The 20,351-nt window shown below is 36.5% G+C and overlaps 1 protein-coding gene across 1 annotated transcript; it reads left to right on the top strand.

Moving 5' to 3' along the window:
- Positions 1–10,696: 10,696 nt before the first annotated feature.
- On the top strand, positions 10,697–20,304 carry LOC122319185. The gene is made up of 5 exons (XM_043137136.1): positions 10,697–11,205; positions 17,563–17,604; positions 18,493–18,525; positions 19,303–19,353; positions 19,932–20,304. Exons 1-5 carry the CDS (start codon positions 10,726–10,728, stop codon positions 20,040–20,042), a joined length of 717 nt encoding a protein of 238 aa, XP_042993070.1. The 5' UTR covers positions 10,697–10,725; the 3' UTR covers positions 20,043–20,304.
- Positions 20,305–20,351: the final 47 nt, after the last annotated feature.

The following is a 20,351-nucleotide window of genomic DNA, read 5'->3' as shown; positions in this document are numbered from 1 at the left end:
AATTGACTATCCATGATGGTTTACACCAAAAAATAGTGCAAAAGGCATCCCATATCGATTCGTTAGGTATGTGGTGTCAAATGTGACCACATCACCAAAATATTGGTACGCTGCTCTACTACGGGGGTCTGCCCAAAAGACGTTTTTTAACCTCCCGTCATCATCTATATCCATCATATAAAAGAACCCAGAATTTTTGTATTGCATTCGTAAAAAATACTGTCGGAGCGCTCCAGCACCACTTGCGCCAAGTCGTAGATGTCTTGCCTTGTCTATATAATTATGAAAATCCTTTTCCAAAAATGGGAGATTCTCGAATCCACCCGCGCCAACAATGAGAGATCCGTAACTCTTATTCGCTCGGATGCCAGCCTGATCATTTGTATTTAGGATCCTTTTTAGGGCATCACTTACTTCTCTATTACACCGAAAGAAGCGGGATTTCTTTAGACTGAGGCCATGGTTATGGATATTATGTACTGTCGTCAATCGAAGCACTCAATCTTGCCTTAAGGCATTAATCTTTGCCTTATGTGATGACTCGCTTTTACGTGCATTTTCACTGAAGAGTTGTTTTTAATTTAATTAATATATTGGTTTATTTATTTTAAATTATTTTATTTTAATTGGCTTTTAATTTATTTGAGGTTGTGTTTAATTTATTTAGTCGTTTTACGGTTTTTAATGTCGTTTTCGGCGGATCTGTTTTGGTTTTCGGAGTAAGGACTGGACCTCATTTCTTTTCCCTCATCTTTTCTTTTTCTTCTTCTTTCTCTTTTTCTCTTTTCTTTCTTTTTCTTTTTCTTTTTCTTTCTTTTTCCCTCCCCTTTCTCGTGCGTTTTTCCCCCCTCCCTCGTGCGTCTCTCTCTCTCTCTCTCTCTCTCTCTCTCTCTCTCTCTCTCTCTCTCTCTCTCTCTCTCTCTCTCTCTCTCTCTCTCTCTCCTTCACGCCGAACACTCCAACCGCCCATACCCACTGCCGCCGGCCACCGTGCATTGCACCACCACCACCAACCTCTTCCCCTCCCTCCGGTGAACCACCCCACAAATTTCCACCGCCAACGGAGTTGCCGTTTAGCCGGAAAACCACCTTCAAGCCGAGCGGCTTTTGCTCCGATTTGCCCCCGTCGCTCCACCTCCGGCCACCACCTCTTCACCACTTCATCACCGACTTCTTGCCGTCCTAACCCACCCATTTCTGACCTCATTCCATGGTCGGAACAGCTCCCACGAGCTAGTTTCCGATTTGGGTATTTCAGCCCTTCAACCACCATTTTCGCCACCACTCATGACCAAACTCCACTTCCCTTAGCTTCATAAATATCCTTAGACCATTCCCTATCAATCCCGAGCTTTGGTTTGTCCCCATTCAAAAGTGGGTATTTTACAACCCACGACCACAGTGAAATTTCACTGTTACGTTGCTTTTCTTCCGCCGTTTGTAACGCCGCGAACTTTCAAAAAATATCATATAGCGCTGTAAGTATTTTCTAAACTCTCCTTTTAGATTTAAATATATTTGCTCATACAATAAATATTTGCTGTTGGTTGGCTGATTCCGGACTGAGTCTGAGGAGTTCGAGGGTCGGATGGATGGAGGACAGAGTTGCTTGATTTATTGATTTATGATTGGTTGGTTGTTTTATGCATTGAAATTGCATTTACATGGTGCATGCACTTGTGTTTTATTTAATTTGAGAAAATCCTGTTTTATTGGCGTAAGTGGATTTTCGGGTGCGTGTGTCTCACGAGCCCAAGTCGGGATGGGTTATTATCCCGGTGGAGCTCCTCTGGGCACTCGGGAGCATAATATACTGAGTGACATCCCCTGAGTTGTCGCTGGACGACGACGGGAGCGGGGGCTAGGGGATGCTTGGCTATGAACGCGCCGGGTGCGAAACTGGGCATCGCTCTACGCACCGACTCCATGGCCCTTCGCTGGTGAAGGCTAGAGGATGCTTGGCTACGAACGCCTGGGGCGCCAAACTAGGTATCGCTCGTTTAGGTGTCACACGCGTAGTCGTTACCTGCGGTGTGGCACAGGAGTCAGGATGTGCGGATTACCCCTAGGGGAGATCATGGTGCATACAGATTAATTGGTTAATGGTTTGAGTTTGATATGGGACAAATGTGACTTTTTGCGTGATATTTGGAAAGGTTATGTTTTTAGGCCAAATGAGACTTTTGGCGTGTGGAAAAATTATGGTTTTATGGGACATGTGTATTGCATTCTTCCATGCATTTTGTTTGAGTTTTATATATTTTTATCTAGTGGTGTTTAGATTTTACTTACCTGCGATACTATTTTTAGTACCGTAGATTTTGATGCAAAGTTCGAGGAAGAGGAGGAGGCCGAGCCCGAGGATGCGGCTCCACCGGGGTGCTGAAGTTAAAGTTAAAGTTTTGTTGTTGGTTTAAAAATATATTTGTGTTTTGTAATATTTTAATATGTATGTTTGAACAGATTTGTATTTAAACAAGAAAAATTCTGGTACTTAGTTATATGACTTTGCTTTTCGCTGCTTGTTTCTCGTGCACATTCGTTGCTTATACACACTTGCCACACGTCGATAGGGTGGTGACCCGTGATGTTATCACCCGGACATCTCAATTCCCCGTGTCCGTGCGTAGGGATTTGGGGGCGTCACACCTTACATTCCGTCTTTCCTGTCGGACGTGGGTTAGCAATATTTAACGTCCTATTCCGGGCCTTCCCACCATTGGCACACGAAAGAGTGACGTATCTAACAGAGTTATCTTCTTCCCTCTCAGTCCATTTTGTCATCACCCCAAAGCCACATTTTTTACCATATTCCTTATAATAACTTAATAGCTCTTCAAAGGAATTAAACTCCATTCCCGTTTTTGGCTCCTCAATTGAATCATAATCAACCACTTGGACGTTCTGAGATTTCTCACCACTACCAGATCCACATGGAGCTTTAGATTCCCCCCCATCAGTTTTATTATCCGGATTTGAACCAACTATTTTGCTCGTGGCAGAGCTTGTGCTGATAGGAGTTTGATGTTCCATTATATGTTGAAATGAGTAACCAGCATTCTGTAAAAAATTATAAAATGCATTAATTAAAATGCTGCAATTAAGCGACAAATTATTTTTTCATATGTTGAAAAGAAGCCAACTTATTAAGAATAAATCCAGATTAATCAGTTATCAGTACCTATATGTTGATTGGATATTGGTTACCACCCGGATATGGTAGAAAAGTTGGTGACCACGTAGGCACTGGTCCAAAGAAACCAGGCATGTAATTTGGAATGTTTTGACTAGTTGATGGTATGACCTAACAGGGTTATTAGATAAAGTTTTAGGTGTATTTTGGAAAAAATTTATCAACAGTACCAATGTAATTGATTTTTTCTATTATATAACATACATACCTCGGATGGGGGATTTGAGCTAGATAATGTCTGTGGAGTTGGCTGTTCATTCTCGTTTCCCATGCCCGTAAAATATAATAGAACTAGCACCAATTAATTAATTCAACATAAATTTGAAATCTGAAATACTTTTTTATTGCAACTACAAGTAACAACCTCAATTACTATTTTCAGTCAATAATCCGATATTTTCATATTTTTTTATGGAAGTAGCAAAAAATAAATACTGACCATAAAGAGATGTGACAATGTTAAAATGACCATAAACATATGGAACTCCAAAAATTAATTGCCTGAAATCTAAAAGGCCGTGTACTCAAGTTTTAACACACAATATTGAAATTAGAAAAAATAAGCATGATCAGAAATATCACACGTAAAAAAACAAACGTGGTGATATATCATTCTCCTCAACAAAGAGAGGCTGAAATGCATGGGCATAAATATAAGCGGAAATATGAGTAGTGCCTAGCTTTCAATAAATATACACATCAACAAAAAATAGGCATGCTTATATCATGAACAAAACAGAGACTTTATCTTGCTAGGAACAACAAATCTAGCTCCTATATAAATGTTACATCTCCTAAAAATTATTTTGTAGTTATTCCCTAAGTAAATCCAACGTACAAATCTCCAATTGATTTGAGTTCGTCTTTATATGGTGCTTGAGTGTACCACATAGATACGCTAGAGACAATCAAAATCCCCACAACCTAGATGTTTTTTCACAAAGAATCTGTCTTTGAAAGTACTTTGCAAAGAACTAAATATTATCATTAATATAGAAATGAGGATTGATTTTAATTAGTCATCATTTGGTAACTAACAAATGGTCTTAAAGGCCAACCTCTACCGTCCCTTAACTCCATTAATCTTTGCCTGGAGTAATGCCAAACATGACTTCCTGGCATTCCAAAAACAAGATGATGGATGGGCATCCAAAAAGGGATGGCGTTACCGATAAGTGTAAATGCACTTTTTGAGTTTTTAATTTATTTTAAATATTTTTCAAACATCTTTAAACACTTTTAAAAATTAAAAAAGATCAGGGGAGTGCCTCCAAAACAAATTGCTAATATTCATACATCTTTTCCATAGCACAGAAATGAAAGACAACATTTGCATGTACAAAGAAAGTATATTGGCATGAGAAATTGGTCATCAAATGACAACAAAAGCAATAGAAAATACCAAAAACAAAAAAAAAGGGAAAACGAACAAACAAATGAGAAACCCAGATCAAACCCGGAACAAAGAAAAAATACTGCAAAAATCATTCTCTTATCTTCATTGGCAGATGAAAGAACAACATAAAAATTCAATTAAAAACACGCTGCTCTACCCACAAATGCAGATGAAGAACAAGCTAAAAACCGAGCTAAAAACCCAGCTAAAAACTCAGTTCAAACCAACGTAGTGAACCCACAAATGCAGATGAAGAACAAGCTAAAAACCCATTTAAAAAGACGCTGCTCTACCCACAAATGCAGATGAAGAACAAGCTAAAAACCGAGCTAAAAACCCAACTAAAAACTCAGTTACAAACCAACATACTGAACCCACAAATGCAGATGAAAGAACAACATAAAAACCCAGTTAAAAAAATTTTCTTACCCACAAATGCAGATGAAGAACAAGATAAAAACTCAGTTCAAGCTGGTCGACGAGATTGCATCTTCCAGTTTTGAGCTCCTGCGCGAGTTTCCCTCCTCAGTTCTGCTCGAGTTTTGAGCTTCTGTACTGAAATCAATTTTCCCCCCTCCCGTTTACCTTTCTACGTTACTGTCCCATTTCTTTTTTTTTTTTTTAAATAATTATTATTTTTTATTAATATTTTAATTGCCACGTTAGCCCCGGGGCTGCGGCGGGGTTATTTCCCGAGGGTACATAGCAGAACTGAATATAGGTAAACATCATAGTTGTCATGCAAAACATAATAGATATAGCACACATACAATTCTGATCGTGCTACTTAACTCATAGCGCTAATCTAGTATTTATGGGCGCAATAGATTTGCTATAAAATACACAGAACTTACGTAAATTTCTACTTTACTTGAGGTTCAGCATGGTTTGCTAAATTTTCCTCCACCTTGGTTCAACATGGTTTTGTTCAATCTAATAATGACTATTCTTTGTTTACTTGAGTTCAAGGTTTTTTCATTACTCTCCTTCTCTATGTTGACAATATTGTCATTATTAGTAATAATGCCCATACCGTTTCTATTTTGAAAGAGTTTCTCAATAGCCAATTTAAACTCAAGGATTTGGGCCCTCTGAAATTGTTTTTAGGCTTTGAAGTTGCTTGATCAGGTGAGGGAATTTTTGTTTGCCAACGGAAATATGCCATTGACATTCTTAAATATATAGGTTTTCTTAGAGCTAAACCTGTAACTTTCCTATGCAACATTGCTTGAAACTTTATCATTTTGAGGCTGAATTATTATCTGATTCTGGTGTTTATCGAAGTTTGATTGGTCATCTATTATACTTGTGTTTGACTTGACCAGATCTCACGTTTTCAATTCATACCTTAAGTCAGTTTATGGCACATCCTCATGTTCCTCACCTTCATGTTGCACATCGTATTCTATGATGCATTAAATCCACACTTGGTCAAGTCTTATTTTTTCCATAAGATTTTCCACTTCACCTCAAAGCCTTTGTTGATTCGAACTGGGTAGCTTGTTCTAATACAAGAAAATCCATAACTAGGTTATTGTGTATTTCTTGGTACGTCTTTGTTGTTAAGGAAATCTAAGAAGTAGTCCACTGTCTCAAGATCTTTCGTAGAGGATGAGTATCATGCTATGGCCTCCATAGTTTGTGAACTTACTTGGCTTCGTTCTTTACTTGCTAATTTTTCAATTTCCCACCCTCAAGCTTCTTTAAGTTTCTATGATAATCTGGCTGCAGTTCATGTTGTAGCAAATCCTATTTTCCATGAGTGCACAAAACATGTAGAAATTGACTGCCATCTTATTCGTGAAAAGCTTCAAGCTGGATTAATTCACATGTTTCTTTTGCTTCTTTGTTAGCTGACATTCTCACCAGGCCACTAGGGTTTTATTCTTTTTCTACTTCGTTACGCTAGATGGGATATTAAACATTTATTTTCCATCTTGAAGGGGAGTATTATATTTATGTCAATCATGTGCTTATTATTAAGCACTTAGTTATTTAGTCCTTTGTATGCACGTGTACTTTTATATTGTTTTCTATAGCTTCTATTGTAATATATATAAACAAAACAGTGAAATGCGACTTTACCTTTGGAAGAGCTCAGAAACATTTTCATATTTCTCCTTGAAACTTGAGTCTCTGTATTTCACACTATAAATTGTGAATAGGTGGTAAGCCTATCACTACTCTTGCACTAATAAATTCATAGCTGAGGTATACTGACGGGAGAGGGAGAAGTAGAGAGGGAGGGAGAGAGAGTTGCCAAAAGAGAGTTGGCTAGGGTACTAACTCAAGAGAGCTTGAGTGGTACGTATGGCGGTGCTCAGGCAATGGAGGCTTATGGTGCAACATCAATCAAACAAGGGCAACGGTTCACGACGCAGGCGGCCTTTCTAGTGAGGCAACCTAGAGAAGTGATGGTGTGTTCACTAGTGCTGGATTGGTGTGGAATGGTGCTCTAGTTGCTCTCGGTTTGGGCAACATTTCTATATTTTTAGGAGGCTAGAGTAGGGGCTTACTGTGTGGGGTTGATGCATGGAGTAGATGTGGTGTATGTCTGTGGTGCTTGCTACCCTATTTTGGGTTGCTTAAAACAAAGGCTTGTTCGGTTCTTTATGTAGGTGGTTGCTAGTCTTGCATGGGGTTGGGCAGTGGGGCCATCTTATGGTGGTGCAGCAGCTGTGTGGTTTTCAAAACTAGGAAGGGGGCTTCTATGCATGGGGCTCTACTGTTGTGCTTTTGTTTTGACCATTGGGTTGTGGAGAAGAAACCAAGAGGATTGACTGGGTAGTCTTGCTATGGTTGAGCTTACTAGGTTGTAGAGGTGTGGAAGAGCTTTGACAGTTTGTTGATCGGGGTTTTATCACTCGCAATAGGGGCTTTTGATGTTGATTGCTGGTGATGGATGTGCGGCTGTGTGTTAAAGACTCAATCATTGATCCAAAAGTCCTAGTACTGTTGGATACTAATTTGGTTAAATCTTTAACCCTTAGCATCATAACATTTTACTACGCTTCTGAATTCGATGTCCACGAGAACCCACTCTATCAATACTGACTCGGTGGTAACCCTTTCTCTTTTGGTGGCTTTACTTATCTATCAGTATTCAATGACTTAACACTATGCTCATACATAGTACCAATGCATTTTAATCAGCTTATAGGTCGCATCCTCCATTACTTGATCATGTGATGTGGTCCCTTCTTTTATACCAACTATTAAAAACCGAACCATTCATTCAAAAGGTCTAAGACTGCTAGATATTAATTTGGTTAAACATTTAACCCTTAACATCTTAACATTGTGGCCGGTTTGCTTTGGGGTATGCTCTTTAGTGGAATGTGATTGATGGTAACCCTAGCTTGGGGGCAAGGCGATTGGGTGTGAAGCATGATCTAACGTGTTTATATATATATATATATATATATTTTAATATAGACACACGCTGCTGGAAGCCCCAGTGAATGAGGAGGAAGAAACGTGCATGTATGGTAGCATGGATTATATATGCAGGTCCAATGGATTTTGAGCAAGCGTGTATGGGGCTTGGGGGTAATCAAGTAGGGTCCATTTCAAATATTTGAGCCCTTGGGCAATTGTATTGAGTTGATAAATGGGTTGGGCCAATTTTAGCAATCCAAATAATTTCTTCAGCTTGTCCATATTTTCATGGGTTGAGTATTTAATAAATCCTAACTGGCCTAAATTTGGGTGTGAACAAAGTCCAACTCGTCTGATAAATACTTTTAGGCTTATTAAATAATTCTTGGGCTTAATGTCAATTATATGGGGCCCACTTGATCTATAAATATTAAATGGTTTGAACTTAATTATTGAGCCTACTGAACATTCCATAATTTACTTAAATAAAATTTGAACCCTTGGTCTGTTCAAAATAATCTAATAAATCTCAATTCGGTTTCGATTGAGTTGAATTATTGCATATTTTATATCTATAATTAATATATTTTAATTACTGCATTAATATTATTATTTATTTTAGATAAAAAAATAGTTAATAAGTATAAATCTAAGTTTATGATTTTAATTAATTAATATCATGATTTGTGCCTAATTTTATAACTTATGATTTAATTAAGTAATATTTCTTCACATGTACATTATATTTTTAATATTTATTTTTCCTTTTTATTTGTTTTTACTTTGTAAGTGTAATTTTTTTTTTATTACTGCTTTGTGTTATTTGTTTCACTTATTTTTACTACTTTTAAATAATGGTCTCTTATTTTATTTTTGATATTTTCAAATTTCAAGTAAAATTCACATATTTAATTTCGGTTGTAATAAATGAAATTAAGTCTATTTTTCTTAAAAAAGCAAGATTCACGTGAGACTATTAAATATGCTATGCACTTTGGCAAGAAGAAGCAATAATTATGAGTTATGGAAGACATTGATATTTTTATTGATAAAAGATGTAATGGTGGGAAACATGTGGGACCGCTATATTATTTGTTTTGAACAATATAATACAAAATATTCTTTTCAAAAGAGGAAAAGCAATTGACACCTGCATGCGCATGGTTTGACTATTATGCAACACATAAACTAAATATTTGTTGAAGCATTTCCTTTTAACTCTTGGACTTACAAAAATAAGAGTTTTATTATATATACGTATAGTCGTATATTAATCTGTATATTAATATTAATTTATTTATATTTAAAATTTAAATTAATATTATTTTTAATAAAATTTATTTTTTAATTAATTATATTACATAAATATATAGATTAATACATAATTATACTTGTAATTATATTTTTTCAAAAAACAAAGAAGACTGAAGGATGGGGGTAGATATCTAATCATCACGTACCTTCAATATGTGTTACCACACCTACCAGAGGCCTTATCTCTAAGGAAAAAGTTACAATAATCGAGAATATGACTTTCTTCCGAAAACTTGTCTTTTTAAGATCAATTATGAGCTCCCACCCACCTTTTTTAAAAAATGATATAAACACAATATATTTTATAATAATGTATTTAATATATATTATAAAATAAGAATATGTTTTATTAAGTGATGTTAATTTTTTAAATATGACGTGTATTTATCATTTTCTCTATTTTTTTAACCTTTTTTTAACTTTTGGTTCTCTTCAAAATACTGGTACGTCGAGACTCTCATCGTCGCGACATGTGCCTACGTTAACATCACCAATTTCTGTGCAAATGGCAGTAAAAGTAAGACCATGCCAGCGCTAACCTTTGCATATAAGGGTCCTGCAGTTGGGATTTGCTAAGTACAGTCGTCACACGCAGTTGACGTGCAGTCGGCTGTATAGAATGAATAAAAAAAAATTATAAAAAATTTTTTTTATATTCAAGGGGACTTACATGAATTATAAAAGGTTATAAAAAGAATTTTTTTTTTCATGTAGGTTCCATATTAATTTTTTTTACAGCCGACTGCATGCCAACTACATCTCCCGACTGTAAAAAGTATTTCTCCCTGCAGTTATGCGAGAATGGGTGATCGAAGTATTTTTAAATATTAAAAAAAAAACAAATATACTGAATTATTTTAAAAATAAAATATACTGTTTGGTCACATGCTAATAATTCTCTTTTTCAAGTCATGCGGAATTGAGAATTGTTAACGAGAGTTGTGATGATGCTTTTTGCTGTATTTTGTGTTTTTTTAAATATAAATAATTATAAAATACAGTAAAAGTATTATCGATTAAAATTTTTATTAATAACAGTAATATTATATATAATTATAAAATATATAAATGCCTCATAATATTTAAAAAAAATAAAGTTTAACATTAAAAAATTAATTTTTATATAAATTTACTTTTTATAAAATGATTACACAGCATTATTCTATTTTCCGACCTATATTAACAATTCTCGGGCAACATAGTAGTATTATGTTTTTAATATTTAAAAAATAAAGAAAATGCTAATTATATGCTCGGTGTGGTAACCTAAGCATGTGACGAACAGTACATTTGCATTTTTTTTTTCTAATATTTGAAAAACAAAATAGACAAATGCACTGTTCGGTCATAACCGCTGGCCTTCGGCATTGTAGCAGAGACCCTTGCTTCTATAAATACAAGAGTTGTCCCAGCAATAAAATTGCAAAATTATTGTAAGAGGAAAATGAAGGAGATCCGTGAGGTTGCTAAAGCTTATTACGAAAACTCGACAGAGCAGCAAAAGAAGGAAGCCCAGGATGCTTTCCAAAAGATGAAATCGGAAAACAATAATACAATAAGCCTAACTGATTTCTTGGACATCTTCCTGCCAGATAGTTTTCCCAAAAGTGTTGCTTGTTCTTTGTTCGAGGATCAGCTAGACGTAAATCGTGATGGCATCTTGGATTTCAACGAGTTTATCACCTTGTTCTATCTGCATCAAAGCAAGAGGCTACTGTATTGTCATGGCTGCGAAAAGTTTCTTACTGGACTGTATTTCACTTGCGTCAAATGCTTTGATTCCACCAGTAATAGCTATGACATCTGCTCCCTCTGTTACCAGAACAAAAACCTTCAACACCACACAGATGCAGTCTTCTTGGACAACTACGCTTTACTCCGCCGGAAAAAACCCTCGTCGGAAACGGCAGTAGACCCAATTCAGGTATAACATCTTTGTTGACTTTGTAGTTAGTGTGGTGAATGTAAGGGTTTGCAAAATCACCACCAGTTATCATGGTGAGTATATTCATTTATATATTGGTAATTACAATGTACATAAATGGAAAGAATAAACTGTACAAGTAAACTACTAGAATTAAGGATAATGTGTCAAGCCAAATATTAAGGAGATGATTATGGTAACGTATCCTTGACACCCCCCCGCAAGCTGAGCGTCGGATTGGAACAGACATGAAGCTTGGTACGAAAAAATTCAAAGAGAGGTCTAGAAACACTCTTGGTGAAGAGGTCAGCCACCTGAAGATGAGAGGGCACATATTGAGTGCGAAGTTTGCCAGCAATAACAAGTTCCCGAAGAAAGTGATAATCTAACTCAACATGCTTGGCTCGTTTGTGAGAAACGGGGTTGGAGCTCAAGAAGATGGCACTCTTGTTGTCACATAAGAGAAGAGGCGGGTGAGTAATGGGAACCTTGAGATCATGAAGGAGATGAGTGAGCCAAAAAAGTTCAGCCGCAGTAGTGGCAAGAGCACGATATTCAGATTCACAACTGGAACGAGAAACCGTGGGTTGCTTCTTAGCACTCCAAGAAACTAAATTATCGCCAAGATAAATAGAGTAACCAGAAGTGGAACGACGAGTATCAGGACAACCGGCCCAGTCAGCGTTTGAGTAAGCAACAAGAGCACCAGAAGCAGGAGAAGGGCGAAAAGTAAGCCCAAAGTGAAGGGTGCCCTTAACATAACGTAAGATGCACTTGACTGCAAGAAAGTGATCAGTAGTAGGAGCATGCAGAAACTGACTAACAGAGTTAACAGCATGAGCAATGTCAGGGCGAGTGATGGTTAAGTACTGGAGGGCACCGACTAGAGATCTGTAGAGAGTAGGGTCGGAGAAAGCAGTGCCATCGCTAGCCAGATGCTGAGAGACAACCATAGGAGTGTGAACAGGCTTGCTGTCAAGTAACTGGGCGCGAGTCAGAATATCCCAGGCATATTTCAGCTGACTGATAAAGAGACCATCACTAGTGGAAGTGGCTTCCAAACCAAGAAAATAGTTAAGAGAGCCCAAGTCTTTTGTGGCAAACTCTGAATTGAGCTTGCAAGCAAAGCTGTCAAGAAGAGAAGAGTTGTTGCTAGTAATAATGATATCATCAACATATAAGAGCAGATAAATAGTAGTAGAGGACTGATGAAAGACAAAAAGAGAGGTGTCGGCACGGCTGCAAGAAAACCCAAGGGTGAGAAGAAAGGAACTGAAGCGCTGAAACCAGGCACGAGGGGCTTGTTTAAGGCCATAAAGAGCTTTCTTCAACTGACAAACATGAGTCGGATACCGGGGATCAATGTATCCAGGGGGCTGTTCCATATAGACATTTTCAGTAAGAGTGCCGTTGAGGAAGGCATTTTTGACATCAAGTTGGCGGAGAGGCCATCTGTTGGTGACAGCAAGAGAGAGCACAACACGAACAGTAGTAGCCTTAATAACAGGACTGAAAGTGTCAGTGTAATCAAGACCAGGTACCTGAGTATAGCCTTTGGCCACAAGACGAGCCTTGAGGCGTTCAATGGATCCATCAGGCAGATATTTGGTCCGAAACACCCATTTGGAGCCGACAATATTGGTGTTGGCGGGGCGAGGGACTAAAATCCAGGTCCGATTATGTTGCAGAGCTTGAACTTCTTCATCCATAGCAGCGAGCCAGGCAGGATTCTTAGTAGCAGACTTGAATCCTTTGGGCTCAGTGGAGGCAAGGAGAGCAGAGAGAAGTCCAGAGGAGCCTAAAACACTGAGATTCGCCGGATGACGGGTCTTGAAAATGCCCGCTTTAGCACGAGTGACCATCGGATGAGAACCCAACGGAGGAGCTGGAGGAGGAGCAGCATCAGAAATAGGAGGGGATTGAGACTCCGGAGGTGGAGAAGAGGGACCTGCAAGAGAGTCAGTAACCTGCAAAGACTCGTCCACGGGATCAGTACAAATAACACACGGGTTAGATCCGGATGGAGTAATAGGCGGGAATGGATGCAAAGGAGACAATGGAGGTGGATCAGTAGAAGGCATGCTTGGTTCAAGGAAATTCGAAAAAGGGAGAGAGGAAGAGGGCTGGCCTGGAGAGGTATCTTTGGAAGGAAAGTGGTTTTCATCAAATTGAGCATGACGAGTGATATAAAGCCTGGAGGTAGTGGGATCAAGACATCGAAAACCTTTATGAGAAGGGCTATAGCCCAGAAATATGCAAGGTAGGCTGCGAGGGGAAAATTTATGAGACATATAATCACGCAGACAAGGATAAACACGACAACCAAAAGGATGAAAATTCTCATAATTAGGCAAGGAACCATAGAGAAGCTCAAAGGGAGACATACCTCCAAGAAGCGGTGTGGGCAAGCGGTTGATGATGTAGGCGGCAGTGCTGAAAGCGTCAACCCAAAAACGAGGAGAAAGATGGGAATGGAAAAGGAGGGCCAGGCCTGTTTCAGTCACATGTCGGTGTTTTCTTTCGGCACGACCATTTTGAGCAGGTGTATAGGGGCAAGAAAGTTGATGATGGATACCCGAGGTGCGAAGGTGTGCTTTGAAGCGATTGCTTGTAAACTCAGCACCACCATCACTTTGAAAAATCTTGATGCGAGTGGAATGTTGGTTTTCCACAAATTTTTGAAAGTGAATGAAAACGTCATAAAATTCAGATTTTAATTTCAAAGGATATAGCCAAGTAAACCGGGAATAATCATCAATAAAGATCACATAATAAATAAATCCCAAATTTGACTTAACGGGGGAGGGACCCCAAATATCGCAATGAATAAGATCTAATACATGAGATGAGCGACGTTCATTACGAGAATAAGGCAAACGATGACTCTTAGCAAGTTGACATGTGTCACATAATGAAGGAGAAGGCAATAAAGAGGTAAGATAGAGATGGCCATTTTTATTTAAAAAAGAAATAATAGAATGGCTCACATGCCCAAGACGAGCATGCCATAAATCATATGAGGCATGAAGAGCCTTATTTTTAAGAACAGAAATAAAAGCAGAGTGGCCGCGTTCTAGCACATATAAGCCGCCATCTCGTTTACCGGTTGCCACCACCCTTCCCGTTTGACGATTCTGGATAGAGAAAAGATTATTAGTAAATGTAACAGAGAAAGGAAAATTAGATGTTAACTTACTAATGGAGAGAAGATTTTTTGTGAGACGGGGAACAACTAAAACATCCAATAAATCAAGGGTTGGGGTAGGAGAGATTGTACCAGTGTGAGTAATTTGTAGGGAAGCACCATTCCCGACAATTACACTATCCTTACCCGTGTAATTATTGGCATGATCCAAAGTGGAGAGATCCGGTGTCATGTGGGCCGAAGCCCCGGTGTGCAGGTACCAATCATTGGGCTCGGGCCCAGTAACAGAGCAGGAGGCGTTGAAAGCCTCTGCTAGGTGAGCTGTGTTGCCGACAGCTTCTCCTCCCCGTGCATACCTCTGGTTGCACCGGTCAGCAAAGTGTCCTTCTTGCCGACAGATTTGGCAGCGTGGTGGTCGGCGTCCCTGCCCATTGCTCGAGCGACCATTGCCACGGTGAGAAGAGGAATTTCGGCCCTGTTGTGGCCGACTGAAATTTCTGGAATGGGAGCGTTGATGGCCACGATTTGAGGCTGTGAAAGCAGCAGGGGATGGTCCAGAAAAATCAAGAGATTTCTGGAAAAGCTCAAAGCTTTCGGCCTTGGAGACTAAGTCGATGAAAGTGGGCAGAGGGGTTTGCGCCATGTGAGCTGTGGAGAAAGAAGTGAACTCCGATCCTAGTCCTCGGAGGAACCAGTGGGCTTTGTCAGTGTCGTCGACCGGTCGTCCAATGGCATGGAGTTGATCACAAAGGGCCTTGAATGCCCGAGCATACTCGGTGACCGAACGTGTCCCACGTTTCATCAATTGCAAATCGTCTTTGAGACGAATTTCTCTAGCCTTGGATCTGTGACTGAATGTGTTTTCAAGAGTTAACCAGACCTCACGTGAGGTGGAGAGGCCGACTACTTCAGCCATGGCTTCCTCCGTGAGAGAGGAGAGCAAGAGGCTTAAGAGACGCTGGTCTGTGTTCTTCCACGCCAAGTGCTTGATGCTTGGTGTCTGAGAGCCAACAGGGTCAAAACGTGGAGGAGGAACAAGCGTGCCATCCACATGGCTGAGAAGTTCTTGGCTGTCAAGGAGAGGAATAAGCTGACTTTTCCAGAGGAGATAGTTTGAGGAGGATAGTTTGATAGTCACCATGTGAATCATGGTGTTGAAAGGGAGAAGGTTGGGTGAGGAGTTTTCGGCAGCCATTGAAGCAAGGTGGATCGGTGGAGGTTAATCCGAGAGGGCTGCTGATACCATGTAAGGGTTTGCAAAATCACCACCAGTTATCATGGTGAGTATATTCATTTATATATTGGTAATTACAATGTACATAAATGGAAAGAATAAACTGTACAAGTAAACTACTAGAATTAAGGATAATGTGTCAAGCCAAATATTAAGGAGATGATTATGGTAACGTATCCTTGACAGTGAAGAATCGATTTCAAAGTTTATGTTTGAGATTGCGGTAAAAAATATAGTATATAATTTTATGGCTTATATCTTATAGTTTAACTAATAAGTTTTACTATTAAAAAGTTACTTGCTATTTAGTAATCATAAATTTAAAGCACTTTTACAGATAATGACCCTATTCTAATTGAAAGTTTGAAAGTTATATGGGTATATTTGCCCACTAACTTTTAAAACTTGAATTACGTTTCACATTATCTAAAAAAATATGTTTGAGAAAAATAATCAATATTCCTCAAACTTACTTTTTAACTTATTTGAAATTAAAAAGTGATTTAAATATCTAAAATCGAAATAACATAATTTTTTATTAAAAATATTTTAAGGCTATTAAAACACTTTTTAAGACTTCTATTGCAATCCCAAACAGGCTCTTAATATTATTTTTGTTTTTAAAATTTGAAAAAGTTAATTATTTTTTATGTTTTATTTGGATGTTTGAGAAAATTATAATGATTAAGTAATAATCAGATGAAAATTTTAAAAAATCAAAATTGAAAAGTGAGTAAATATATATTTGAGTGATGTCTGAAAAAGAAATAAGATGGGATGATGTGTGAACAATATCCAAACGAGGCCGAAGTCATACTTATATTTGATGGATTAATGTATAAATTTCAAGCTTGTGTGTGTATGTATATAAAATATAAATTGTATATTCCTTGTTTAACACACATACATACCATACGAACTTATACATATCGCTATATGCTTAAAAATTATGTTTAATTGGGTCCAAAACATCGATCAAAGTCTATTTTTTGTCTAAGTCACAACTAAGTCAAATAATTAAGGAAATAGCTAGGTAATAATAATAAATATGAATGAAATAATATTGAATTGAAAAGTGAGTAAATATATATTTGAGTGATGTCTAAAAAAGAAATAAGATGGGATGATGTGTGAACAATATCCAAACGAGGCCGAAGTCATTCTTATATTTGATGGATTAATGTATAAATTTCAAGCTTGTGTGTGTATGTATATAAAATATAAATTGTATATTCCTTGTTTAACACACATACATACCATACGAACGTATACATATCGCTATATGCTTAAAAATTATGTTTAATTGGGTCCAAAACATCGATCAAAGTCTATTTTTTGTCTAAGTCACAACTAAGTCAAATAATTAAGGAAATAGCTAGGTAATAATAATAAATATGAATGAAATAATATTGAATTATTCCTCTTTTGGTAATTGGAATTGTAGTCTTTATTCTGTTTTCTTTTTCTTTTTCACTCCTTGATGGATGGAAATCGTTAAAGGTTTATTGTAGAGAACAAAACATGTTTGATTTATCCACTACTTTTTGAATTCAATAATCTTCCTTGAGAACTTTTAATTCTTTATATTAATAATTCGTTTCAAAGATATAAGTTTTGACTGATTTTTTTATGTTCTACATCAAAAGAAAAATTGTTGAATTTTTAAGCAAACATTCGCATGTGATTTAAAAATCTAGAATTACATTAAATTGGAGTGGGTAGTTAAGTTAAAAAATACATATATTATGAGATAATTTTGTTTTGTTTTGTTTCTTATACTCTGTTAACACCATATATTTACATATAAGTTGATTTTTAATATATTATTTTAATATTAATATTTTGTATATATATGTTTATACTTAATTTGGCTCATCCTTCGATGCAAATATTCTGGTCCCATGCGGCTGGCCTGTATATAACATTTTTTTTTTTTTTAAATTCTTTGCTAATGGAAACAATTTTATGATCAATGCAGGAAAGCGATGAAATCAATGAAGATGTACATGAATATGAGCAAGTAATTCTCTCATCAACTAATAATTATCTTTTACTTCTTCTAAAATATGTGTGGCAATCGTGTTCCTCGATGATATAATGATGTTCTTTTACTTTATAATATATGCTAGTACATTTGACTAAATATATTATATCGATGGATCTCTCACGAGATTAATTATAAAAAAAAGGTGTCCCTTGCAATATGAAGTTTGTCTAGATTTGTACCTACTGCTAGCATTAGTCATCCTTAATGGGGGACTGAACGAGGATATGTTCCCTTGATCAATGGAACAAGATCTTTAGTTTTATTTTTGCACTCGTAATTATGTTCATTACAATGCCTAGTCTGTCTCCCTTGCAATTATTGCGGAGCAATTTATAAAATAATAATAATAGTGGAGAAGGATGTTTTGGATCCCACTTGAAAGACTAGTAAAAAGAGAGACTAGAATTGAGACTCGGGAACAATACAAAGACTTGGGAAACCATAAATTGCAGAAGATGGATAATCATGGCTTGGGATGTTCGAGGCTCCCAATTCCTCCAATATAACCTTACAACATCTCATGCATGCCTATTTTGTAGGATGAGTGTGAGAATACTCCAAGATTCTTTCCTAATCCTAATATAATATTCAATCATATCCCTTTCGATCTGATCTTTCCATCATATTCATGTTTCTTTCGCATACACTCTCGACTTGGTTCGAATTACCCTAATGGACAACACACATAAACTTGACATGACTCATTAATTTGTGCTTAATTTTTCAAAACATGAAGTGGGGCATAAAAACTTGCATATATCTACAATTGCGTAAATTTTTTAGCTTATATATGCACGTATGTATCAACCATGCATGCGTTCTTAACTTCTTGCTGACCAACACAATTATTTTTTGATGTAGGAAAATGAAGAAGTTGCAAATGCATCTAACCAGGTAAAACTCCGATGATGAAGTAGTATAATAATTAACATGTATAGTAATTGTCTTTAATTTACTTCTTTCTTTTTTCACGTCTCAGGTACTACATGATCATCATGTTTTCCTTACACTTAGGCCTATTTGAACATGATTATCCTTAATTATTAGAAGCCATAAGAAATATATATATATATATACATATATATATATATACATATAGATATATATATATATATATATATATATAAAAGGAAATTGCTTATAAAATTAACATAGTAAAAAGATGCAATGAAGAATCGAAGAAGCCGAGTTTTAGGCAATTTTATCAATTCTTCATTTCAAAACATACAATAAAATAACAATTTTCAGTTTGATGATCTTTTGACTTTTCTTTTTCCTTTTTATTTATTATAGTACTAATATCTATTTAATGAAAACATGATGACTAAGTAGCACTGTTTTTATTTATTATTTCACAAGTTATTGTCAAGTGATCAGATGATCAAAACACCTTAATTATATTTTTACATTAAATAGATACTATTCAATTTAATTACTTGCAATGGACATTATCTATTTTTCTTGAAATGGAGAGATCAATCATCGCGCGTTCATCCCTGCCGATATATGTGCGGATCGAAGCAATACTTTGGTTGCACACGTACACATGATCTACACAATATTTCATACCAGCCAATTTGAATCTTATTACCATTGTTAAAAGGATGATAACAATTATCAATTATATCATGTACGTGACTTGTTACTTATAAAAGCAACTTCTTGATTCAGGAGAAAACTGAAAATCGAAATATTGCTGCAAACATGCTGCCTCGTAACCGGGTAATTCTTGCATTCACTTCTTCCTTGTGGTATGAAAGTCAAATCTTATATATATATATATATATATTAGAATTCATTGTTAGATATGGTATTTTCAAAAAGTTGGTTAAACTCTATTTTCTTTGATATAATATTTGGGGTTTTTTTGGGTTGAGAGAATATTTCTCATTACAAATTATTAATTAAATTCACATGGGAAATCTAATTAAATAGAAGATGCATGGTTTGTGTCGGAAATTGATAGACTTTAATTCAATTAATCTACAGTTAGTACCAAAAAGAATAAGAAAATGTTCTTACTATATATTGGGGTAATTAATTAGTCGAGTCGATGGTATATATATATATATATTTAAAGTGTGATGATGACTATTTAGATCACCATTTACTCATGTTTCTTTGTGGACATTTTCTTTTCGGGCATGTAAGATAAATTCAATTAAAGAAAACAACGAACAAAAAAAATTAGGAGAGAATGATCAGTAACCAATTAAAGATCTCCATTTACTGTTGCTTTGTGTATATATTCTATAGAACATGACACTCATTACGTACATTTGTAATCGTTCTAATTTCAGAAACGCGACCGAATCTTCAAGGGACTTGCAAAACTAGGAGTAAATGTCACATCAAAAGTATCAGGCCGCATCTCATCAACTGCTGACAGTTCTGATTGCAGTCTCATGTGATGGTAGATATGGCAATTGTTTTAAAATTAGAAGTTAATAAGTCAAATGTTATTCTGCGTTCATGAGTACTGATCGTTTGTAGCATTAATGTGTGCATGCATGTGTGTATTAATTGACTATGTACCATACCGTATCATAGTATGCATTAGTCTAGTTAGATACTGTATCATATTATGCCAGCTTCATTGTCTATAAATAAACAACATCTTGCCAGTATGCAATAAATAAACATGAACATCTTGAATTTTATAAACAACTTTGTTGGAGTAGTTCAAGAACAGCTTAATTATAGCTTATAATTTCCTTAAT

The sequence above is a fragment of the Carya illinoinensis genome, chromosome 8 (assembly GCF_018687715.1).
Source record: "Carya illinoinensis cultivar Pawnee chromosome 8, C.illinoinensisPawnee_v1, whole genome shotgun sequence".
Lineage (NCBI taxonomy): Eukaryota > Viridiplantae > Streptophyta > Magnoliopsida > Fagales > Juglandaceae > Carya > Carya illinoinensis.
Note: the sequence above shows the minus strand (reverse complement) of the source record. Positions and strands in the feature narration are given on the sequence as shown.

What these genes read in the sequence shown, in the direction of transcription:
- LOC122319185 (XM_043137136.1), top strand. Translation starts at nt 10,726, where the DNA reads ATGAAGGAGATCCGTGAGGTTGCTAAAGCTTATTACGAAAACTCGACA. An exon ending in CGGCAGTAGACCCAATTCAG is followed by an intron (nt 11,206 to 17,562) that starts GTATAACATCTT and finishes TGATCAATGCAG; the next exon opens with GAAAGCGATGAAATCAATGA. An exon ending in ATGTACATGAATATGAGCAA is followed by an intron (nt 17,605 to 18,492) that starts GTAATTCTCTCA and finishes TTTTTGATGTAG; the next exon opens with GAAAATGAAGAAGTTGCAAA.